General features: G+C 42.8%; 2 protein-coding genes across 3 annotated transcripts in view; one reads left to right on the top strand and one right to left on the bottom strand.

Moving 5' to 3' along the window:
* The window catches only part of RSPH1 (radial spoke head 1 homolog), a 60,874-nt gene that overhangs the window by 24,689 nt on the left and 10,835 nt on the right, over window positions 1-25,350 (top strand). The window contains exons 10-11 of one of the 2 annotated variants that reach the window (XR_002099733.1): window positions 18,749-18,880; window positions 19,406-19,529. The exons of the other annotated variant lie outside the window; for it this stretch is intronic. The gene's annotated coding sequence lies outside the window, so the exon portion shown is untranslated. The remainder of the gene's footprint in view (window positions 1-18,748; window positions 18,881-19,405; window positions 19,530-25,350) is intronic. 2 annotated transcript variants of the gene reach the window in all.
* The window catches only part of UBASH3A (ubiquitin associated and SH3 domain containing A), a 36,209-nt gene continuing 21,326 nt past the window's right edge, over window positions 10,468-25,350 (bottom strand). The window contains exons 9-14 of the mRNA XM_019528989.1: window positions 24,871-24,993; window positions 23,441-23,533; window positions 21,822-21,966; window positions 17,542-17,648; window positions 13,326-13,435; window positions 10,468-10,900 (exon numbers count right to left, since the gene is read on the bottom strand). Of these exons, the coding sequence (XP_019384534.1) occupies window positions 10,763-10,900; window positions 13,326-13,435; window positions 17,542-17,648; window positions 21,822-21,966; window positions 23,441-23,533; window positions 24,871-24,993 (716 nt within the window). The 3' untranslated portion in view covers window positions 10,468-10,762. The remainder of the gene's footprint in view (window positions 10,901-13,325; window positions 13,436-17,541; window positions 17,649-21,821; window positions 21,967-23,440; window positions 23,534-24,870; window positions 24,994-25,350) is intronic.

Below are 25,350 nucleotides of genomic sequence, written 5' to 3'. Positions count from 1 at the left end.
GACTGAGAGTTCTTCGCCTCCCGAGAAACGAACCGCAGGCATTTCTGCAACACCATCAGGCCTCATTCACGCTGCCCCCCTCTCACTGGGGCCTCTTGCACTCCACTCTCTCCCACTGGGTCTCTTGCACGCTGCTTCTCACTGAGCCACACCCAACCTGTCCTGCACCCTTGTGTGACCACGTAAGCCATCAGGCTTGCCTACTCACACTCCTTGACTGGCCCTGGTGCAGCCTTTCAGGTCTCTCCCATGACCCTCATCCAAACAGTAACCAGACAGTTCTCCTGGCCCTGGAGGGAGTTCTGACCCAAGCCCCTCTCTGGGTGACTTGTCACTCTTACCCACTTCACTAGGGCCTCAGGGTCTTGTACCCCCTGAGCTCAGCTGCTTTTCTCTGGGCATGCCCTGGCCCCACCACACACTAGGGCTTCGAGGTGTTACACCCCCTGGGCTCAGGTGTCTCTCTCTCTGGGTGTGCCTGGCTCCCACTATCCTCAGGGTCTTTCTTACACCCCCATGGGCTCAGGTGCCTCTTAGTAGGCATGCCTGGCCCTACTGTTTTCATTGCTACTCAGTGGGTAGTGGGGTCTGGGGTTTTAAGGTGCCCCTACCTGCCTTTCACCAGGGATGCAACTGGCCTGGCATTTCTGGGGGGACTTTCCTGCCATAGACAGCCTCACCAGACCACCCTTCCCCAGCAGGGTGCAGTTTTCATACCCAGAACCAGAAGCCTCCTCTTACTGCCAAAGCTCCTGTCCTTACCTCCAAGATGTTCCAAGCAGCTGCTCAGCCAGCTGTTGCTTTTTCAGCTGCCAGCAACAGACTGCTAGCTCTGCCCCAGGGCCTGGAACTAAAATGGAGGCTGCTCCAACCCCTCCTCCAATCTCAGGGTCCTCCTACAGTCATGTGACTAGCTCATTATTCAGTTCACACCTGCCGGCTGCCCTGATGGCTACTCTAGCCTTTAAAGTGACAGGCACCCAAAGGTGTTTTGTCACATTAAGTCATCTCCTTCCCTAAGCGCTTACATGGCTTGAGAGGTGAGGCTGTAGCAACTGTTCTGTTCTAAAACAAATTCCGGCTCAACAGAAAACAAGTGAACATCCATATTTTTTAGGGGAGTTCTATTGGCAAAGCTCCCTGCAGCCAACCTCTGGAGTTTGCAAAGAGAGCCTGCTCTTTGAACTTACTATAAGCATTTATAGTAAGCATCCTGGGGATGTCTTAGCTAATTCAGTTTAGAACCAAGGCAAAGATAACAGTGCTAGTAACTCTACAAAAGACATCTTTAGAAGTCAGAAGAGGAAGGAATATTAATTTAAAAATCATGAGATTGCTTTCTAGACATTAGCTCTCTGACTGTGCATGTACACACAGAGAAAGTGAACTATCCCAAGTAAGGGCCAAACAACTTAGGGTCAACCAGTTTCATTCAACTAGTAGGCATAGCTGGGATTGGTCAGGTCTCCCCTATAAATGCCAGAGAGGTGCTACAAAAGGCTCTTGGAAAAGATTCTGAAGCAGAGAGATGGGACTTCGAGGAGTGCTAGCTGGTGGTGAGTTTTACTAGACAGCAAATACATCAGCAAAGAATAAAACATCTGGATGTGTCAGGGAGTCCTTTTTGGGTTGGGAAAATGGGTCAGCCGCCTTCCATGTAGGCACAACACATTAGCATGTCACTGTAGAGTCACTGAGGGTGAAGCTGCATGTTACACATAATGTTGCACAGATTTAGTATGGTCTAAGTGGCATTAAAGTTAAGTGTTAATGTTAAGTGGCATTCATGTACAGTGAATGCTTGATTTATCTCCATGGAGCAGACTGAATTTTCCTTAATACAAGCTAGGTAGCATGGTACAGAGTTAAACCTTGCCTGAAGTGGCATGACTAAAACACTCAAAGCACTTAGCATGAGTTAGCTAGCTTTAAGCTATGCATGACATGTGAATGCATACATTTTAAGCACCTTTTGTATGGTAAGTGTAATGGGGAGCTTTACCCTGAGATATTTTCATTGACAGAATTCCATTCATCCAGCTTTTTCACAAACGACTCACTGGAGATTTTAAAATAGTGGTTACTCTCCTGCACTGAAGCTGCTCCTGAAACATCCTCTGTGAGTGATCTAGCAGGTTTTCATTCCAACCTTGAATACCACAAAAGATGAAAAATAAATTATTTCCTCAGATAGATTGAAAGCAACTACAAAATCCCGTTTTTACGTGCGTTTGTCTTACTAGTCTTTAGACTGATAGTTTGGTAAAGGTGTCTACAAAGGCTGTCTCTGGAGAGTAGATGACACTGCATATATTTTCTATTTTGTGCACTATTTATTCAGTCTGAGTCCTCAGATGTAGGGCATGATCTAACAGGCTGCTGGAAGTGGCACCTTCTTTGGAGCAAGTTTTTATTTTTATCTTGCTAGACACTGGATGTGTTTTGCCTATTTTGCTTTTGTAAGCAAATTCACAACAGAAGTACTGACTGGCAATTAAAAGATTATTTGCAACTCTCTTACCTATAAATCCACTGGTAGACTAAATAGAAAATGTAAAGGTAAAAAGTCTAATTCCACCCCCTCCCGTCCCCCCCACCTATATTAGCCAAACAGCAATGTAAATCAGAGATGGATCCCGATCCTGAAAACATAGATATGTCAATTGTTCCAGTAACTGCAGTAGAATCACTCTTATGAGTCAAGTGACTTGAGTCAGGGGTCTGGTTTTCTTTACTGCATCATAGGAGACAGATCATCCCTATGCAGGGATTCATTGAGAGTGCAGGAAACTCTGAAATCCCACCTAAAATATTTTGCCTGATTGTTCTCTGAGGGGATGGGCAAGGGAAGCGAAGCAATTCTCCCACTATTTGGCCTTGGTAAACCTCACTTGGAGTACTGAGTCTAGGTTTGGACACCGCCTTTCGAGAAAGTTTTGGACAAACCCAGAAAGTTTCCAGCAGATAACAACAAAGAGGATTAGAGGCTAGGGAATCATGATTTATGAGGACTGGCTGAAAGAACTAGGACTGTTTAGACTACAGAAGAGAAGATGGGGGATTTGATACTAGAATCATAGAAAATGAGGGTTGGAAGGGACCTCAGGAGGTCATCTAGTCCAACTGCCTGCTCAGATCAGGACCAGCCCCAACTAGATCATCCAAGCCAAAGCTTTGTCTACCTGGGTCTTAAAAACCTACAAGGATGGAGAGTCCGCAACCTCTCTGAGTAACCTGTTCCAGTGTTTTACAACCCTCCCAGTGAGAAAATTCCTCCTAATATCTAACCTAATTTTCCCTTGCTCCAACTTGAGACCACCGTTCCTCGTTCTGTCATCTGCTACCACTGAGAACAGTCTAGCTCCATCCTCTTTTGAACCCCGCTTCAGTAGCTATTAAATCCCCTCAGTCTTCTCTTCTCTAGACAAATAAGCCCAGTTCCCTCAGCCTTTCCTCATAAGTTATATCCCCCAGCCCCCTCACCAAACTACTGCTGTTCTAATTTTATACCCCAAATGACCATGTGAGGTGCAAGGTTAGGAAAAATAAAGACCAAATCACCTGTACGGTGCATAGGAACCATCTCCTAGCTTCTTACTGTTTTTGCTGAAAAGCAAGAGCAGTTCTACTGATCACTTTCCTTTCTTTCCTTTCAAAACGTAGACACAAGATTAGCTTTTAGTTCATTGTTATTTTTATCAAAACACACAAGTGTGTATTTTGTTCCCCTTTTAATCTCTTACAATATATCACAGAGAACAATATATCACTCAGCCTAGATCACACTTTAAGACAAGTTATTGTGTGGATGTTTTCCTTTTTAGTATTATTCCGCCAGGTGTCACTATAGGTTAATGTTACCACTAAACTCTGATACAGGAATTTAAGGAGTAACCTGAAAAAGAAAAGAAAAAGCAAAAAAGATTGCTTTAGCACTAGAAATTTAGGTTTTATCTAGCCTTAGATGTTGAAGTAATAACAACACAAGAACTTTAAAAAAGAGAGATTTGAGCAGTTAAAAGGTGAAAGAATTTATTAGAAAAAGTTTTGAAATGCCTAATTTAGTTCAATTAGTAATATTTTGAAGAAGGTAACCTTATGTTAAAGATTCACCACACTCACCTGTTTAACAAAGGTATGGTGGTTAACAATAGGTCTTTCCATTCCATACATACCCTAGCAGAACAACAGAAAACCAGGTCTGACATCCTTATGATTCTAAGGCAAAATACGAAGCACATTTTTAAAATGATAAAACATCCCAATTTTCTTTTTAACAAGCCAGAAAAATCCACAACCCTTTAAAAATCCTCTGCAGTCATCTTTGAATAGTTAAATAGAGAGAGATTCAGATAAATAAATTAAAAACCGGATGGTAAAAATCTGGTTTTAGAAAGTGCATAAAATTGGAGAAGCTGAAAAAGATGCCCTACATTTTATTCTATTACATGAATCAACTCTGCAACTGCCAACAAAATTTGCCTCATGACTGGTATTCATCAGTTTCTTTCAGATTTGTGAACACATCACATTGACCAGGGGGTCTACCACTCTGTAAAGCATTACTTACCTGATGATGAAAACAATGAAACTAAAGTTTTACGCTTATATAGCTCTTTACATCCGTGGAACACAAAGTGCTTTACCATTGAGGTTGCTATTGTTACTCTCATTTTACCAATAGGAATAGAAAGGAAATGTGATGTGCCCATAAAACAAATCAGAGACAAAACCAGGAATATAGACCAACATTTCCAAACTCCCAGTCCAGTGCTCTGTCCATTACACTGCCCTGCCTTTTTATCTAAATCTTAGCAAACATCCTCTAACCACACAGGCTATTGTCAGGATCAAAGGGATACTGCCAAATTAATAATATTGGCCAAAGTTTTTCATACTGGGTGCCTACAGCTAGTTTCCAATACTCACTTTTATGCACCTAAATGGAGGTGGCTTGATTTTTTAAGAGATGTTGCAGATATTCAGCATCTTAGAACATCTTTAAATTTAAAACATTGGGCCAAGATTGTCATGAACAAATTCCCTTGTGTTGGTTACTTGATATAATTTTAAGCCTGACTTTGCAAGTCTCTATATGGGTTGGCTCCTTTGCCCACCGAGAATCCCCCTGTCTGAAACCTTGGTGCTAATACAAGGGACCTTTTGGATGGAACAGCTCATATATACCCTTCAATTATTAAAAGTAGAGTAATTTTAAATAGCCCATTGTTTCTGTTGCATACTTTTTCAGCTCACTTAACCCGAGCAATATACATAGACTGATTGTTTTCAGTGCGTTTCTTGCACATGCAGTAGCACATTGTTACCACATTAAAGAGAAAAAGAAAAGGAAGAGAAATGCTTAAATTCAGTAAAAATATCCCTCCACCATTTTAATTGAGATCAAGCAACTTGAAGTATACATTTACAGTGAAAAAGGCATGTCACACTGGCACTGCAGGATTGTGTGTTTATAGCCTCAGTGATTTCCACATCAACTCTATTTAACTTACAACTAACATAATAGTTTCTAATTATCAGACCTGCATTTACAAGCTGGAATCTAACAACAGACCAAAGCAGGTTCATTCCTTCTCATGCTTCATCAGTGGGAATAAAGGCTCTCTCAGATATTCCTCAAGCTATACCTTTGATAGCCCATCATCCTGAAATTAGTAATGTCTGTGTAACTCTCCCCGCCATTGCTGCCAAAGAGCCTGCACAGATGTTACTAATGCACAGGCACAGAGAATCAAAACTCATGGTCTCTCTGGGCTGTGAATGCCTCACGGGAGTGTAGTGCAAGAGACTTATTTCTTTACTGTACCCAGTGGACATGAATGGTTCTGGGAAATAAGAAAGTGCTATTGTTTTAAGAGTCACTTTTCAGAGTAGGTTTAGTTTTAGGCCTTTCTAGTCTTTTATTTGAAATCTCCATTTTGAGCCCAAACTTACTCATAGTTGTTGACCCCTGGATTGGATTTGGGGGTTCCTTCTGACTGCCCTTGTTCTCATGCAAAACAAATCCTTTAATGGAGTGAATGTAGAAGCAAACTTTATTAGAATTTCCAATGATGCATATTGTTAGCACATAAAGAGTAACACAATACCTATCTAGATATATTTTTGTAATCTAAGCAGAGATAAGGAATCTTATAACTTAGAGGTTTTCCACCTTAGGCTCTTAAAAATTGCTAACAGGTGGCCAGCCTAGTAAACAGATCTTACTCAGATTCAGAGACTAAGTGCTAAGAGGTACTGGTTCGTCATTATGACTACAGAGATGAATCTCAGCAAGAGGGTGCCGAAGGAAGACATCTCAGAGCGTTGAGCCCCTTTTTATCCTCTTCCCTGAACAAAGCCTTACATCATTACATAATAGAAACTTTGACAAATATGGCAACAAGAAGATGCCATATGTCATTCTATTAGTCAAGATGCCATATAATGACATCATCCCTTGATCAGGATTATATGTCCTAAAACTGGCTAGTCTTCCAAGAAGTTTCTCTTGCCTGTGACTTGGTTCCTTTTACATTACTTCCCTTAGCTTTACATATGTTAACATGATCCAACTTAAAGTTAACACTGCAAAAGCCTACTATAGATACTAGAAGGCAAGTTAAAACGATTCTAAATCAAGAGAAATGTCTACACTGTGTCTGTAGCATATCCTGCAGTCCTTGCAGGAGAGATGCAACAAGGGGCAAAATATAATTATTTCAAAGCAGGTGCAAGAAAGTTCCTGGGTTTTCTAAAAAAGCCTATGTTGGGGGGTCTTTTAAATAACATTTACTTAAAATGTTAAGGTTGTTTTAAAAATAACTGAGAAATTCCACTTTCCCCATGGCTGGTGCTGTCAGAAATCAGGTGCAAGGGGGAGAAAACAGATGCATCTCTTCTCTGCTTTCCCCTTCATACTTTTTGGCTGCATCCCCATGTAGGAAATAGTTCACAGCTTCCCTCACATGTAAGGTGTCACTTGAGGAGGAAATACTCTCCCTATGACTTGAATTTAGAGCACAGCTATTGTATCAGCCTAATGTCACCCCTTTTTAGCAAGTCTCCACACATGACATAATCTCTTTGGACCAAGCTTGGGAATTTTGCAGATCTTTTTTCCTCTAGGACAACAGACCAAAGCAATTCACAAGACTTGTTGAAGAGACAGGTTTGCTGTGGAGCCTCACTTGGCATATCCGTAACACACTGTTGCAGGGCACTGCAATGCCCTGCTCCTTTAAAGAGCTGAAACTGCCTTAGCAGTGAGTGGGGAGACCCAGCTGCTGGTTACCAGGGCAGCCAGCCTGGCTTATATATAAACCCCAGGGCTGAGGCCAGGAAGGCAGTTCCCTACCAGTAGCTGAGGGGGAAGGAGCGCTCTTAAAGCAAGCAAAGGGGAGAGGCCTGACTGCATGAGTAGCTTCTGAGACTGTTGAGGGATGGAGTATCCCCTGGTATGGTGTGAATGATGTAGCTGGACAGCTTGGATTTATCTTACAGCCTAGGGGCTTGTGTTTTGTTTACTACTGTATAACACTGGTGGTTTGGGTGAGTCTATTAAGGGATGGAGGCCTCATAGGGGGCCCATGGCAGTGTGGGGACCCTGCTGCCAGAGAGAGTGGCATTTGGGGTATACAGACCCCACCACCAGAGAGAACAAAGGGGCTAAATTACATCAAGGCCTGGGCCAAACAACGTCAGTACCATCTGTGAGGCTTGGGGCATGGTAAAGGGGTAATTAGAGCCATGCATAGCCTGTGAGGTTTGAAGCGGGACCTACCAGGGGTCTGGAAACCTGCAGGGTCCAGAGATACAATCAAGAATGTATCTGAGAGGACTGAAAGGCAGCTTCCCTATCAATCATTCAATCAAAGACATGGCGGGTGAATAGAGGGTGCCCATTGGGCCAACTTGGCACGGTAAGGGGGCTTTGGGGAGGTCACAGCCATCCTATGATGCACAAGGACAGTGAAGCAGTATATGAGGTGGGAAAGGAGGCTTGAATATTTGGCTTCACAGTGAAGGTGGGAGCAAGCTGAAGCAGACAGAGGCTTGTTTTGTAGCCCCATTAGTCTGCATGAGAGATGTTTGCTGTCCAGCTGGAGGATTCCTTGAATGTTACTTACGTAAATGTAATTGATGACCAGCTGCAACACAAAGGGACAACGACCATGTTGGTTATCTAACCATAACCATAAGCATGCATACCAGCCTCTGGCTTCCTTACTGCTCATTCCATCCAAGAAGAGCACACACCAAGTGCAGCTGCTTCCTCAGCCTGATGAAGGGTATTTATACTTGAAAGCTTGCAAAAGAGAACTTTTCCAACTATCTGAGTTGGTCTAATAAAAGATATAATATTTAACCAAAGAATGTCTGTCCATGTCCTTAGACCAATGTGGCTGTAACCTATGCCCCTGACCATAACACTGGCATTTCCTTATAGCTGAGTAAATCCTTCACTGTACAGTCTGAGCAGAGTCAATTTTTGGATGACCTATTGTAAAAATACACAGACCATTCCACAAAGGACCTAATATTGCCATCCATGATAGTTCCCACATTACAACTAGCACACAGCTTGATATGGAGTTTGCAGCAGCTGCAACAGCTCTGTTCCTCACAATTTATGAGATTATAGTTGCTCATCTAGAGGTCACCTACTATAATTACAGGCAGGATTATTTTACCAGTAAAATTTACAGCTAAGAAGGCTAAAAAAATCCCCAAACCTTACATCATTTGGCCTGAAGAAAATGTTAAGGGAAACTCACAGGGGTAGGAGAAAACCAGCCTCCTGAAATTAAATGGTAACTGTCAGAGTTGTCAGATAATTGTAAAGTGGCTGTGTATAGGAAGAAGGGTCTTAATTCTCATCCCACGTATGGTCTTCTAAAAACTCCTTGCATTGTGCCTCTGCTCCTAATATGAAATACTGCCATGTCACATCTTCTGCTCTCAAACCAGAAGGGGTGAGCTGGCTCAGCAGGAATGGAGAAGTAAGTTGCTACCTTTTCAGAGCTATAATAATTTACTTGCAAGATGGAGGTCTTTTACCACAATCTTACCAGGGCTGTTCTGTTGAGCACACAACTGAGGACTGTTCGTGTTCAGGGCAAACCTTAACAGTTCAATCTGATCCTCACTTGGTCAGGCTTCTAACAAAAGACTAAAAAAAACCCTCTTCTGAATCTAGATGCGTTGGGGCTAATTATAAAAAGTACAATGATTTTAGATAAGCAGCTTCTTTAAAACCACAAAGTCAAAGTGAATCATCCTAAAGTAATGATCCTACCCAAACCCTAACAATAACCTATGACAGCAGCCCTTATCTCTCCCCAGAAGCTTGAATAAAGAGAGAGGTTTTGTAGCATGCCCTGACAGTCAACAGAAACAACTGAAATAGAGAGCATACAGAAGAAACAGGGAGATGAACAGTATTTAAATACAAAAATTAAAATCAATTAAGGAAGAAAGGGGTGCTTTTTTTTCCCCTCTCTCTCATTAGGATAATCTGGCCATCAAGAAAAATATGGTTTTAACAGAAAACTTTTTGAAAGGAACACATTTGTCAGAGTTTGGACTAATATACCTTTACTAATCAGATAGTTGATGAAAATCATGTCTGTAGATAAAAATTCTGATGAACACATCATTGCATAAATTATTTGGGGAAGAATAACAATAAAGCAAAACCTTAATGGTTTTGTCACAAGTGCCATTTCAAGAAAAGTTCAGGAACTACTGTTATCCCTGACAGGGTTTTATTATCATAGTGATGCATTATTCATAGATTTATACACGCTAGGGCTGGAAGGGACCTCGGAGGATCATTGAGTCTAGCCCTCTGCCCCAGGAGCAGGAAGTCAGCAGGGGTCATAGGATCCCAGCAAGATAAACATCCAAATGTCTCTTGAAGGCATTCAAGGTAGGTGCTTGAACCACATACGGCGGCAATCAATTCCAAACCTTGGGGGCTCGGACAGTAAAGAAGTTCTTCCTTATGTCCAGCCTGAAACGGTCTTGCAGGAGTTTGTGACCGTTCGACCTCATCATCCCTTGGGGTGCTCTGGTGAACAGACGTTCCCCCAGATCCTGATAAACTGAGCACCCCTGATAAACTTTTAGGTGGCCACCAGATCACCCCTGAGCCTATGTGTACAGACACATGTTTTGCACAATGGTAAGGCAATACATTTAGTCTTCTTAATTTTAAGTCCTTTTAAAATAATACTAATATTATTTTAAAGTCACATGGAGGAGAAGTTGCTGTAATAGAAAAGGAACCCAGATACACATTACAGGAAAACAATCTGTATGGCATACTATTGTCCATTTGTCCTCTGGATAGAACTGAAACAGCCAAAAGGGAAACATTTCTAATCTATCTCTACTGATTGTATTTTGCTCTCAGAAGATATAACCAGTTGTTTTTACTAGTGCCTCAAACAACTGGCCTTACAGTCTGGTAGTTCTATATTTATTAAATGTTACAAACATTACCCTTCATAAAAAGTTTGAAAAGTTCATTCTTCAGCATTCGAGGAATTACTGCTGGCATTTATACCAGTCAGTAGGTTCTTCAGTTTAAGTCATGGTAATGAAAACAAAACTCAGGCATTAAACCCCAAAAGTGCTTGATGTGCTTTGAAAATGCAAAGAAAATAATTCTCAGAAGTTCTAAATGTTCAGGGTTGGACAAATGACCTGTGCTTAGGAGGTTCAGGTTTTGGGTTTATGCAATCAGTGAATGTAGCTCCTATCCATCTAGGATGCCACTCCTCCAATTAAATGCTGCATTTGCTCCATGTGTTAATGTCTTAACTGGTGGGTTAATCAACTCCCATCTGTTCTCCTCTTTAAGTTCTTCACAGAAACACATGCCCAGTGAAGGAACCTGGAAGAGCCAAGAAAAGACAGCAGAATTTATATTACAGCTAACCTAAAAATATTGGCAAGTGGGAAGTTATAACATTTAGCCTGAAAGCACCTTGCAATCAAATATTTTGGCTATGGAATATAGCTGTGCATCTTAAGAGCAGTTTAAGGGTGAGATTATACATTAGAGTTAGCAAGTTAACTAGTGCTTAACTGTGTTAAGTTTAACTAATGCTAGTGATCAGTCACATATTTGGGGTTAATACCTTCTCTTATGTGCACTGTTCATACCTGTGCCTAGTGTGCTGGTGAGCAGGGGTATAGCTAGGGCCTGCAAGTCTGCTCTATACTCACCCTGCTTGCTGGCTCTTTAGCTACAGTATAGGCTGGGGAGGAGGCAAAGGCAAGGGCCCCTCTGTGCCACTTGGATCGCTACCTCTGCCTTGCACCAGCCCCTAGATCCTTCTTCGATCTGTGATTGCTCCTTCACTTCCCAATTGGCCCCTCCATCCCCTGATCACTTCCCTGGCACCCCAATCAGCTAGAAAGCAATGGCATTTGGCAGCAGCTGGGGAAGGGTGCCCTCTTTCTGCTTACTCCCAGGCTCCCTGCATTCTGTGCTTCCCCTGCACACCCAGATCTAGACCCTGCAGCTGCCTGGCAGCTCCTTGCTCCCTGCTGCCTCCTTCTGTTACAGGGCCTGGTAGTGTCTGGATCTGGGCATGCAGGAGCAGCATGGTCTGCAGGAACTCCAGGATCAGGCAGGCAGGGGACACCCCACCCCCAGTTGGCATATCTGCCACTCTCAGGCTGACTGAGGTAGTAAGGCAGTGATCCAGGGATGGAAGGGCTGATGTGGGGTGAGGGAGAGGTGACATTTGGGATGGCAAGGGAGGGTTGGAGGGAGAATGACTTGGGGGACAGGGGCAGCAGCCCAGCAGCTCCCCACTTTCTGCTACCAATCCTGCCCCCAAACCTCTTCCCCATGCCTCCCTTTCCACTCATTCCATCCTCACCCACCTGTTGCCCAGCTATTCTCAGCTATCAGTCCAGTGCCATAGAGTCCTGAATGATAGCTAGTACACCTGGAAGCAGTGCTGCAGAGTATAATTGGTGGATTTATCTCAGGTGAACACCTAGCTACCTAGCTAAATCAAGCTAGGTAACACAGTTCAGAGATAATCTCTGCACGAAGTGGCATAGCTTCAAGATGCCTAAATGGCTCTTAGCACTTGTTAAACAGCCTTAATGTGTGATCATTCAAGCTTTTAGTGCTCTTAACATGACATAATTATAATGTGTAATTTACCCTAAGGACACATATTACGATATTCTGTAGTTTGTTTTGACAGTATGAAGAACTCCTAGTTGCAGTACTCTAGTGGAGTTTGTCTCCAACCCCACAAGCTCAGACAAGGCCTTGCTGATGGAGCTATCTTTTTTCCATTTTATGTCAGTAATAAAGACCCTGTAGGTCAAATTCTCTCCTCACTAATACCAGTGTAACAAGTGCAACCACACAGATATAATGGAAGAGAGATTTGCCTTGTTGAATTTATGTTGCTAGTGATATCACAGAAAGATCAAGTTTAGTCAATGGATCCTAAGACCAGCTTACAGTACAAAAACAATTTAATATATAAACAGAGCAAAACTGACTCACACAGACACAATATACTTAAACCCCATTACACCACCTTAAAAATGGGACTTTATAAACTACAGTTACACTGTAAATTTACACAATGATACTGAATGCACCCTTTATCCATATGTTAGTTCCAGAGAAACTAAGACATGGAGGGGGGTATTTCAAAGGCTTATCTGGCAGTGAGGTGTGCAACCTGTTGACTTTCAATAGGAGCTAGGTATGACGGGTGCCTCAGAAAACATCCCTTGGCTCATGATCAGGGAACAATTTTCTGCTGGAACTGACATCTGACCACCATTTCTGAGCTACAATTATCATAGGAATTATAGGAAAGTAGGGCTGGAAAGACCTCACTGGGTTATCTAACTCAGCCCCCTGCTCAAAGCAGGATCACCCCTGATTAAACCACCCCAGCCAAATGTCTGGCTAACCTGTGTTTGAAAGCTTCCAAGCATAGAGAGTCCACAACTTCTCCAGGTAGTCCGTTCCAAAGCCTAACCACTTTCTTTGCTTTGCAAGTGCCACTCCAATTAATACAACCCAAGATGCTTTTATGTTGTTTTTACAGTATCTTTTGCAACAAGAACACACTAATGTGAAGCTCCCTCTTTAATTAGGGAACCATGTGTACTCTGGTTGAGTAGAGTACCACAAGCACCTCTGGTTAGTATGCAATTAAAGTAAATATTTACCACTGCTTGAGTATGTTCCTTATTAAAACTATTGAGAGATACAGAGAAAATAGTGTTTTGTGAAAAACAGGAACAACCTTGTCTCCACACACATTTCTTACCTTTCTAACCAAATGGGCAAATTCACTGCTGTCTCTGGGTGGGAGCCCAACTACTGGTCGGGTGAAGGAATCCAGGGATGAGCCATGGCCCACAATCAGGATGGTGCCAGCTATATCAAATAATTAAGGAAAAGTAGTAAGAAAGCTATAACTCCAGTTCACTGTTTGTTGGTTCTACCTATGGGCAGCAGTCTTGGTTTCTGCTGTTCATCTTTAGCAGAACTGCTTGATAGACTGGGAAATATATATTTAATCTCTTAGGAAATGTTTAGTGTGTCACAGGCACTTCAACTAGCGAGAGGAGAAATTTCTGGGAGGGGAAATGAAGTGTTTTGAAAAATATGCTATTTTACATCAAATCACATCCTGGCACTGTATGACCCAGCATATGATTGCCTTCTACCTGACTTCAAACTAACACAGCTAAGTGCTTCTCCCTGTATATAATGTTATTTAGCAATAAAATGTTTTATCTTGCATTTACATGTTATACTTAGACCATACTAAATGTGTGGAAACTTAAGCAGTGTTAAAGTTAGAACATGCTGGACCTACAGAAGACACTTTTACTGCACATTAGACTAATCTAATGCACAGTAAAGCATCACTGTCTACATGTGCATGTCAATTCATGTGCACTAAATTAGTCTAATGTGCCATTTGCTAGTACCAATACATACAGGTACTAAAAAAACCAGCACATTGACTAATGCGCCAAAGTGCATGTATAGATCCTGACTAGGAGCAATTTGCAGTTTGCTCCTGGTCACCCTAGGCCTCAAGGGGCCACACCTGCTGCCTGGCTAAGCCCTGATCTCCACAGGGCAGGGGAAGCTGTCCCAGCTCCAGGGCAGCTCCTTCCCAGCTGCGCAGAGATCAGGGCTGGCCTCAATCTCCATGCAGCTGGGAGGGAGGTGCCCTGGAACCAGGACAGCTCTCTCTGCTTCCCCAGAGTCCCTGTGTACCCTGCCAGCCCTAGGGCTGACACCTGGGGGAGCCTGGAGCTCTCTCTGGCTGCCACTGGTGGTCAGAGAAGGGAAGGACAGCCCTGGACTAAACTGCTCCCATCTGGCGTGTCCGTACACGCAAGCATGTGCACTTGGACATACACTTTGGTATGGGGCAAATTGTGCAACTTGGGGCAAAATAACCCTGCCTGGCTCCTCCCAGATCTGCAGCCAAGGGGAGCTAGAGCCTGGGGCCTATACCTGTGATGTCCTCAGCAGTATAAAAATCTGCCCTGTCTTGGCCCCATCAGTACAAAAAGTTGCCCTTTCAAGTAGCTCAGGGCCACTCGCTCTCAGGAGCTTCTGGGGCCCAGCCAATTGGTACCTGGGGATACTACCCCTTGTGCCAGCTGGATTCTGAAGCAGCCCTGAGAGTTCCCTGCTGTGCACCTGCCAGACCTAGATGAGGACTGCACAGCCAGTAGAGGCATCTGCCCCTCTGGCCAGTGAGCTATGACTGCACAGTTGGCCTTTGTGCTGCACTACTGCCATGTGTGCTTCTGCCTTGCCATCTGAGCAGCTATCTCCCAGAAGATGTTCCCAGTGTGGTGGCCTGCTTTGAACTGTCAAAGCATGTTCTCCGCACAATTGGCGAGGAGATCAGCCACCTCCAGCTCTGAGCACACTCCTCTGCCTGGGTCTTGCCACTTGCCTCCTGAGCAGGAATTCACCTGTTCCCTATTTAAAAGCTGCAAAATCCCTGATAAAAAAAATCCCAAAATCACTCTATAAACTACCCTGAAACCAATGTTCCTCCACAATTAAAGCAAAAGACCACTATATATAGAGAGAGTGAGAGACAGAGAGACAACGATCAGTTGGGCAATGTTTTATTGATATTGTTAAAGCAATTTGGAAGCCTACCAGTGTCTCTATCATCATAATAAAATAAATTTTAAATACCTATATGTTTTGCTGTTTGCCTTTGATTTTCTTACCATAGAGCAGTTAGAGCTCCCCCTGACCCCTTCCCTAACCAGGATGTGGGGACAGCTGCCACAGCTCCTGCCAGCAGGTAGCTGAGCACATGGGGTGTGTGCTGGGGGGATGTGGAGTTTCCAGGAGGGGGGTGGGAAGGGGGGAATGTGGGTGACTGGAGGGATATGGGGGAGACCGTGGTGTGTGTGGGTTAAGTGTGGGGGGGACTGTGGTGGAGGGCTGCTCAGGAGGGGTGAGTCCCCTGCCCTCCTCAGGACAGGACAGGACAGGTTAGGGACTGCCCCCCACAGGGGCCACAGTCCCCCTAACAGGGGTAACATGGCCCCCTCAGGGATTACCACCACCCCTGTGGGGCCCACATGCCCCACCCCCACTTGCTCCCCCAGCTCCCCTGATGGCTGCCCTGCCCATCCCCATCCTGTTTGCACCCCCAGCCTCCCAGTGGCTGCCCCCACACAGCTCCAGGCTCTTGGCACTTAAAAAGAAAAAAAAAAGCCCCACACCCACTGGCAGTACCAGCTGACATTGGGGCACTGGGGCATCATGGCAGAGCCCCCCCTTGCACCATGGAGCAGAAGGGGGCAACAGGGCCCAGCCCTGGCTGCCTGGCACCTGCGCTGCCACTGCCCCATCATGCGGGTGTGGCTGGGGTCAGCAGGGTGCAACACAGCTCCACACACTGTCAGGCAGCTGGGGCTGCTGTGGTTGTCACCCAGGCCCATGCTGCCATTGGAGGGGCTTGGGGGGCAGGCGGGGGATGGGGCCAGGTGGGGCAGTGATTCAGGGGACTCAGGGAGCAGGTGGGGTTCCCCCCATGGTCCCCTTCCCCCTCCTCCAGCCCGCCCTCCACTTACCGGCATGGAGCCTGGGTCCAACTCCCTGAGGCTGGTATGCTGCCTGCCCTCCACGGGGCAGGCAGCTACCAGAGTGTCTCTGTGGAGGATCGAACCTCTGGTTGCCTCAGGGGACAGTCCAGGACCATGCCCTGCCCCACTTTTTTCTCCTGCATTTTTTTTGAGCCCTGTGCTACAAATTTGCAGCATGGGAAACATTTTCTCATTCCCAGTTTTAGATGCTGCAAGATGCATGTTCACACTCATGTGGTTGTGCCCATCAAGAGCAAATTTGCTTCTGATGGGTGCACATTCAGATGTGTGCCTGGGCACAGTTTAATGCACCTGACTTTTCTGTGCTGAAAATTCAGGTACATTAATTGCACATTTAGATGTGCCCAGTGTGAACAGTTGCATATTAAGGGTTAATCCTATTTCTTACATGTACAGATCTGACTTAACGTTAACAGGCTGGCAAGCAGGGGCATAGGTAGAAGCCAGGGCACCTTGGCTCTATCCTTGCTCTGGGTGGGGACAGGGGCCTGGGAAAGGTATATACTGGTATTCTAGAAGACTGCAAATCACTCATTTTATCTCCATGGGGCAGACTGAAGTTACACTAACATGAGGTAGGTAGCACAGCCTAGAGCTAACCCTCATCTGAAGTAGTGGAACTTTAAGATACTCAAAGGGCAATTAGCATGAGTTAATAAGCTTTAATCTGCAGATCTGACATTTTAAGTATTCTTAGTATGGTCTCAGTGTAATAAGTTACTTCTCACATATACTTGTTATTGTGCATGTGTATGTGCATCGACACATGTGCTTTAATGTGCAGTAGCCTATTCTACTGCACATTAAAGTGGTACATCAAAAACTGTGCTAGTACGTGAATGTGCAGTAGAATAGGTTACTGTGCACTGTCACCTAAAAAGTGTGCACTTGTGCTACTATGTATTAGCGCAGTCTAATGTGTATTTATTTAGTACCTCAGGGCATTTATACATGTGCTCGGAGGGGGCACTTTAATTAAAGCAGCTTTGAGAGCATCTCGTGTATCAGCATTCCTATGCTTCAAAATGGCGGTGGGGACACTTTATCTAAGGCTCATCAAATGAGCTTTAGATAAACTGCCCCCACCTGCTGGAACAGAATCTTAATTGGGGCTGCTGGAGCTCAGCAGTCTCCTATGTCTCATGTATCAGCATCCCTCCACTTCAAACTGGTAGTGGGGGTGCTGTAAGTTTAATGCACATTAGTAAAAGTGCATTAATGCATGTGTAGATGTGCTCTGTATGTAGTAATGTAGTATAATACAGGTTGATATCTAATGATCCACTACAATGCCAATAATCCACAAAGCATGTGTTCCCTCTGACAAGCCTGTGTATTGCTAACAGTGATAGTGAAAACTGTAAGCACACGTGAAATATTTACCTTCGCTTGTGTAGGCATCGACAATCTGTCTTATAACTGCTGAGCATCTGCTTACATACTCTTCATAACTTTCTGACGGCACCAGAGAAGCAACTGGGACATTACATCTGATGATAAAATCATGAGTCACTCATTTGGCTAATGTTTCTTTTGTTTTCTTGAGCACTCAGCATTGTCAAACAAACAATCTGTTTTCTTATACACTATCTCTGACAGACAGAAGGTGCTCATGGCAGAGATACATGCAAAGGGTATCACAACATATGCTTTAGGCCATTTTCTGGTATGTCAGCTTATACCGAACTAGCCTCTTTTTTACAAGCCATGTTGCTGAGTCAGAGGTGCTCAGGGAGACAAATACTAACTAATACAAATAAAGGTATCAAAAGCTGGCTCTTACCAAAACTTCTCTTACATAACACCATTGAAATGTAATTTATGCCTAAGAAATGCCTGGGAAGTGGTTGGAAAGAACCACTGCAGAAGCACGGGGTGCAGGTCTACAGACCACAGCAAATTCTGAAGTATTTATTCGTTTCTTACTCCCATCGACATTGGTGAAAGGAGACATTTCAGGATTTGGCTCATCGGCTCTGGTCTACCTCTTAAAGTCAATTGGTTATCTACTTTAATCAAACAATTATACATAAAACTTTTTTTTTAACGTTAGAAAAAGTCTCTATAAAAATCACTGAGAAAAAAATCCCAGTGTCAGCCTTCCAGTTTCTTTTACTTTCTAGTGTTCTACACTCTAAGAGGTATTAAGGATCAGATTTTAAGCTGCTGGAAAACAGCACAACTCCACTGAAAAGCTGAATGCCTGCTGCTAAAGATTTTGAGTCCTGCCTTCACGGCTGGAGTACCTGCATAACGTCTCAGCATCAAGTTGAGGTGGGAGCAGAGCTCAGGTGTTTTGACTCTCTTCCCTGTGCCTTACTCATTGCACCAAACTGCCTCTCAGTGCAATCAGAAGTCTCTTTGGCTTGGACTAGATATCTCTACTAAGGCAAAGCTATTAGAGACCTGAACCTGATAGAAGATGATTATATTTTCTACCTGCATGGATCAAAATGTAAGTGGGTAGTGAATTTGTTGCGCATTAACTTTGCCACAAGGCTGACTCTGCCAAAATCTCAACAGCAAAAGGTTTTTCTAGTGAGGTAATAGATCACATTGACTTCTCTGTATAATTATCTCACACCTTTAGGAGTCACCTAGACTGATGTGAAAACTGGATGACACTTGGAGAGCCAATACACAAGTGAGAAACTTGAGGGATACAACATCTCTACATCTACAGAAATGAGCTGAGTTTCTGAGTAGGAGTCAATGGAGTCAGGTACTCAAAGCATAATTTGGACCCCTGATTGGCCCACCTCCACACTTAGTACACTTGCCCTTCCCAACGGAAAGGCCATCCCTCTGAAGGCAGGAGGAGCTGATGAGGTTTGGGAGGGATGGCTTTGGGTGGAGTTGTTTGAAGCCCACATTGGGAGCCAGTGGATTTTGAAGCCTACATGACAGGAATCAACCTTTTGTAACACCAGCACGTCAGGTTATGGGCTAGGAGAGTCTGTCTCTTTTCAGTGCTCACCTGGGAAAAGGGAGACTAGAAAAGCAGGGTGATGGTACTCTGGAGAAGAAAATAACACTGTTGCTATGCATGTGTACCATAAAAGTGTATATATAACTTGTGCACATAGTTAAGTTGCTGGATGGCCTGACTGAGCTTGTGGCATATTCAGCTGGCAATGCTGTGGCTCTACAGAACTTTCCTCTCAGAAATGTTTTACTGATTGCCATTTACGCCTTGCCTCTGCTACATCAGTTGGGCGATGGCTATGTGTGTGTGTTTTGAAATTAGACACATGCTGTGGAAAGTGAGAAACTAGCACCTTTGCTGTCACATGCATTTGAATACCTGTTGATCCACGAAAATGAAAGGATTCCTCCATCAACTCATTTAAAGCAAAGGACTTTACTTAGCTGTGAGAAATATAATAAAGGAACAACCTTTTCTTTTTCTTATATACATGTGGAAAATTCCAGAATGACTTACCTGTAGTAGATGAGTAATTTCCTAAGTCTGGTTGTGTACTGCAAATGCCGTGAGCAAGAAAAGGGGCTAGAACATGTCCAATGGTTGCTATCATTTCCTGTTCCTGTGGTTTGCAAATGTTTAGAAACTACACCAAACTGCAGAATCGCATGTGAAGTGACTTTGCTAAGGGGTGTGGTTACTTTTGAGAAAGCCAAAACAAAACCTACTATTTAGTTCAGTATAAAAATCTATTTTAATGCAACATTTAACATCCTGAGAGTCTAGTAAATTAGAGCAGCAGATGTCTGGCCTTTTGTTCATCCATCTCTTCCTAACACTCTGGTTCTCATTACTCCATGTTCCGGGATGTTTGGGAAATGCATTCCTGTTTTCCTTGTACTTGCTGCCATTGCCCGGGGCAGGGAGAAACTAGACCACGTACAGACATTCTAGGGATGCAATATACAATCACCCTGCTTACTTTTAAGTGGCCTGATTGTAGATTGTATGCCAGCTTTACAGATGTTTGCCAGTACTGGGAGCCTGATCTAGTTAGGGTGGAGGAAGGGGGTGGCAGGATCAGGGGGCCTTGTGGGTCCACGGGAGCATTGGTGGGGTCTGCGGGGGACTAGAAGCACCATGGAGTGGTGGGGGGGGTTCGTGGGAATAGAGAGGCTAGTGGGTCCACCGGAGGGATGGGGGAGGGAGGGGCTAGCAGAGTTGGGGGGATGGGCAGGTCTGCAGGGGGTGTTGGTGGGTCTGAGGAAGAGGTTGTCTGTCTGGGAGTGAAGGGGCTGGGGGGCTAAAGTTAGCCTTATCAGGATGGAAGAAGAAGGAAGGAAAAGTGCAGCCCTGAGGCTGGAGTGAGCAATTGGGCTTTCCCAGCCCTGGGGCTGCTCTGTGAAAGTGTGCACACATTCCCAGGACCTGATCTACAATCACACAGCTTACTTTATGTTGCATGATCATAGATCTGGCCCCATATGTAAATATTTGCCAATGCCAGGAATCATTTGGGAACCCAATCTAAGTAAGTTGGAGTGAGTCGGGAGGTTAGTAGGTCCAGGGGAGGGGGTTAGTGGGTCTGTGGGGTGTGAGGGGTCTGTGTCAAAAACATGGCCATGTTAGATTAGGCACAGGTTAGAACGATCTATGTAGTTCACCTCCTTGGTAAATTTAAGATAGATTGGGCCAGCCATTTGGTCTGATCTAGCCTTCCCCAACATCTGTAGTGCTCAGCACTTATATTGACCTAAATCCTGGTTGGATCTATCTAAGTGTAAGATCCACATGTGAGTGAGCTAAGTTAGACCAGGCAGCCATTTTTGCCCGGTTCAACCTCCTGAATTTGTGTACAGTTCAAAACTTAGGTTGATCTAGCTAGATCAATCTAAGTGTAACATCTGTACGTAGTCTCAGAGGCAAAGATTGGTAACTTTACCTCATCTTTGAGAAGTGTTATCTGTAAGTCTGGGTAAACCTTGTTAGCTACCGGAGTAATTGAAATCAAAATCTTGATATCATTCAGTCTTTGCTCTGAGTTATCTATTGGGGCATATTACAAAATCCTCATTATTAGGGATCCTGGTTTTTTCCAATTTAAAAAATCCCCAATTTTTGGTTAAAAAAAAAAGAATGAAACATCTCTCTCTCTCTCTCTTTCTCTCTCTCTCTATATATATATTAGTGGTGTTTCATTTAAATCATGGAAAAATGTGGAGTTGGGGTTAATTTTTTTAAATAAAAAATTAGGGATTTTTTTTAAATCAGAGAAAACCAGGATCCCTGCTTATTACTCCTTTCTGACCTCTTTACTTGGACTGTGCACTAAAGAAAGGAATTCTTAGTGATTTTTTTCCTGACACATTTTTTAAAGTGGTCTCACATTTATTTCAAGAGAAAAATAAAATATTGATGACCATAGTTAATGTCTAAAATATGTATATGCTGACATACAACAAACCATGGGCTGGATGTTGCAAAACTAAAGTCAGTGCTGTCAAGTGAATCTCAGCCTTCACAAGAATTATTTGCCTGTTAGCGTGTTACATTGCCAAATACGACTGAACCATATGAAAGAACCTGTTGTGCAACTTATTTTGGGATCAAGTCATGTAGCCTTTAAATCAGACCCTACTTACTCTATTGAAATCAGTAAACCAAATCTTGAATCAATCATTTTTGGCAGTTATGATATCTAAGAATTGTCAAGAAAAAAAAAGAAATGTGCCGAATTTACCTGTAACTGGTGTCTATATTGTACATAGCCTCTGTCAGTTCTTTTGGTGTCATAAAGGTGGGAATTATTTTGCTTGCCTCCCATTTGGTCCATTCAAAGAGTCCAGGTTCCAACCTGATTTTAATTCTTTTTTCCAGTTTCAGTCCTGTCACAAACAGTATACATACTTATAAAAAAGAGAAAGCTACACTGGAAACTGTTATTTTTAGTCTGTAGAGGCAATTTTATTCATTGTTAACAATAAATGTAAATTAATAAAATAAAGTAATAAAATGTAAATTAAAGCAAAAAAACCTAAAGCATACTTCCCACTCACTACAGGTAGCTGTAGTTTTTCTGCATCCATACAATAATCCTTCCCAATAAATAGGTAAAGTTCTGAAGCTAGTCACAAATAACCAAGGATCGTTATATTCTTGCCACAGTAATAGCAAGCAAGCATTACATTTTAAGTTGTTATTTGTAGACTGATGTCACTGTACTATGCAAAACAGAAACAAAATGGAGACAAAGACCTATCCTCGGGGATGATACACTCTGAGTAAACGTCAAGAATAAAGTGTTTTGTGTTATTTTTTTATATACTAGTTTGCCAAGTAAATGTCAAAAATAAAGTGTTTTGTGGTTTTTTTTATATACTATTTTGCCAAGTATTCCTTGGTAAAGCAGTAAATCATGACTTATGAGCACAAAGCCAGACCCAGAATTGGTATTTAGTCACCTAATTCCAGTGTAGGTTAGAAGCTTAATACCCGTGTAGAACTGCCCATAGTGTTAGAGGATATACTCTCTCTTTAAGACAGACAGTTTTAGCTTTGCTTTTCTTCTCTCTGAAGTCATCTTAACTCTTGTAAACACCTAGCAGAAACAGAGTTTCTCCTCTTTATTCTGGAATAAAATGATCTATGATTTTGTGGTTTTCAAAGAAATATTTGGGTGACCTAGCATATTGAAGTCCTCAAGAAGAAAAACATCTGTCTCTTAATAGTAGTACAAACCTCTTTGTTTGAAAATACAAACAACTGGGAGAGACATTCCTCTTCACATATCCTCTTAATGTATACATGTCCCTTCACTGCACTGGAAATATTTTACTGTTGTCCCAAAATCATTTGAGAAACAGTTAAGTACAAGAATTCCAGCATAAGCTAAGAATAATACATTCTATTTCACCTGACATGTATTTATATTAAAATCATTTCCTTCCATTTTATTTTCATTGGACAGGGGTTCAAGTGAATAGGGGTACATTGTTATAGAGGAAAGAAGATGTAGTAGTCGCTCACACTGTCACGTACCCCTTGCTCTAGACAGAAGGCTCTGTTGTCACTGATCAATTACATGGTAAATATCAAAAAGCAGTGCAGTTCTGTAACTGATTTGCTTTCACCGATTAAAAGTAGAGCTGTCTTTCATTGAAGGCTAAGCTACAGTCATTTAGCTTCCATATTCCATAATAAAACTTGCACGCAGATAGTCACCACAGAACAGCTGACGTGCTGCAAACTGCCACCCCCTTTTGCCTCACACTAGTTAGTTCATCTGCCAGCACCTGTAGTAGAATACTGATTTGGGCATTTTAATTGCAGCAAAAACAATGAATTATTTTGTTAACCCACCTTGTAGTATATGGTGAGCTGTCTGTATACAGCGGAGTGCTGGTGAAGAGTATATGGAATTAACTGCAACTTCCTTCTCCAACAAAGCTTCTCCTAGAAGGAAAGGCACATCATATGTACTCCTTTACAATTAGAGATAAGAAACTGCTGCAAAATACTTATTTGATCTTTGCTGATTGTGAAATGGACTCCTACCCCTTTCTTTATTAATTTTCCCCAATTATTCTAGTGAACTATGTTAGTGGCTAGAATGCTTGTGGAAAGAAGACATTTTAAACCAATGTAAGAAACACAGTCATGGAAAGTAAATTTTGAATTTGTAAATGAGATTTCAATGTTTGGGTGATATGTGCCTTAGACATACATACATCGGACAGTGAGAAGGAGGTGTTTATCATATAAACCTGTTATTAAAAATATGTTTATCAAATCAGGTAATAGAAAGATCTCATACATCATTGGCTTATACTAGCCAATGTCAGATACTCACAGCGAGTTACTGTACTACAATTTACAAACTAGAAAAGTTGCTTGCCCAAGTCTCCTCTTTCTCCAGCCAGTTAACACATATGCTATGATATGATGTTGCTTTACAGATTAGAAACAAATCGACTGCTATGTCTTGACTATTCCCTGCAAAGGCAGAGCTGAACAGTTCTGCACTCTGGGCAGGATCAGTGCAGGGGGCAATGGCAGTGGCTGGATCACCACTGCTGGTTGCAGCGCCAACTGGCAGCACCAATACCTGCTGCCGTGGGTGTATCTGGAATTTTGAAAATGGGGGTGTAGATGGTGAGGTGCATCATCACATATAAAACAACACATATTTTTCTCCAGTTAAACATAAAGCAGAAGCTTTACTAATATGCCAGGGGCCTAGGACTACATTATTCAGTTTAAGATTGAAACAAAAACAAATATAACTTAATTGGAACATATTAAAAAAAATCTGAAGGTTGTGAAATAGGAGCTTCATTACTAGCAGCAGCCAACAAACAGAAGAACTGAAGACCAAAGGATAGTTTAATTGGTGATATATCAAGGCCATTGAAAAGAAGAAGAGAAGGTTATTAATACCTGGGGAATGAAGAGTTTAGAAGGGATCAGGTAGATTATAATGAGCTGCTCCTTCAGCATTGTCTGACTAGAAAGGCTGCTGCCCCTCCCCCTTAGTTACACTACTGATTCGCTGCCATGAAGTGGCAGAGAGACTCTTGCACTACATGAACAATTGGTACTGATTTCCATAGTACAGCACCATCATGAAATGGTGAGATCCTCCAATTGCTGTCTAATAAAGGAGTTCTACCAGCTGAGTGGACATGCTGAATTACTATCGCAAAGACTACAAAGCAAAAATAAACTTACACTAGTCACAATAGCATCCTTCTGATCCCCTTAAAATTATATTAGAATAATGCTTAACTTGCCTACAAGTCTAGACTGGAAAATCCCACAATATGATAAAGGAGGATCATATTCATAATTTTTGATGCCGTCCTTTCTTTTTGGTAAACTTGTAGGAAAGTTCAGATCCACTCTTTGGTATTTTCCTGAAAGAAAACAGAATATTGAATCCATAAATATAAATGCAGCAGTACCTGAGTATACATATATGAATTTCCATTCTGTAGGCACAATTTTTTTCTTCTGTATTTTAGTTTGGATCAGATTTTCGGAACCAGCTAAATGTCTTGCTGATGACAAAAATAGCAATTCCTAAGAAGAACACACATTAAATTCACCAGAATGAAGCTGGAACGATTTCATAGATTTCATAGACATTAGGGCTGGAAGGGACCTGGGAAGATCTTCAAGTCCAGCCCCCCGCCCAAAAGGCAGGAAGTCAGCTGGGGTCATAGGAGCCCAGCAAGATAAGCATCCAATTTACTCTTGAAGGTGTTCAATGT

The sequence above is a fragment of the Crocodylus porosus genome, unplaced genomic scaffold (assembly GCF_001723895.1).
Source record: "Crocodylus porosus isolate Cpor-Errol unplaced genomic scaffold, CroPor_comp1, whole genome shotgun sequence".
Classification (NCBI taxonomy): Eukaryota; Metazoa; Chordata; order Crocodylia; family Crocodylidae; genus Crocodylus; species Crocodylus porosus.
Note: the sequence above shows the minus strand (reverse complement) of the source record. Positions and strands in the feature narration are given on the sequence as shown.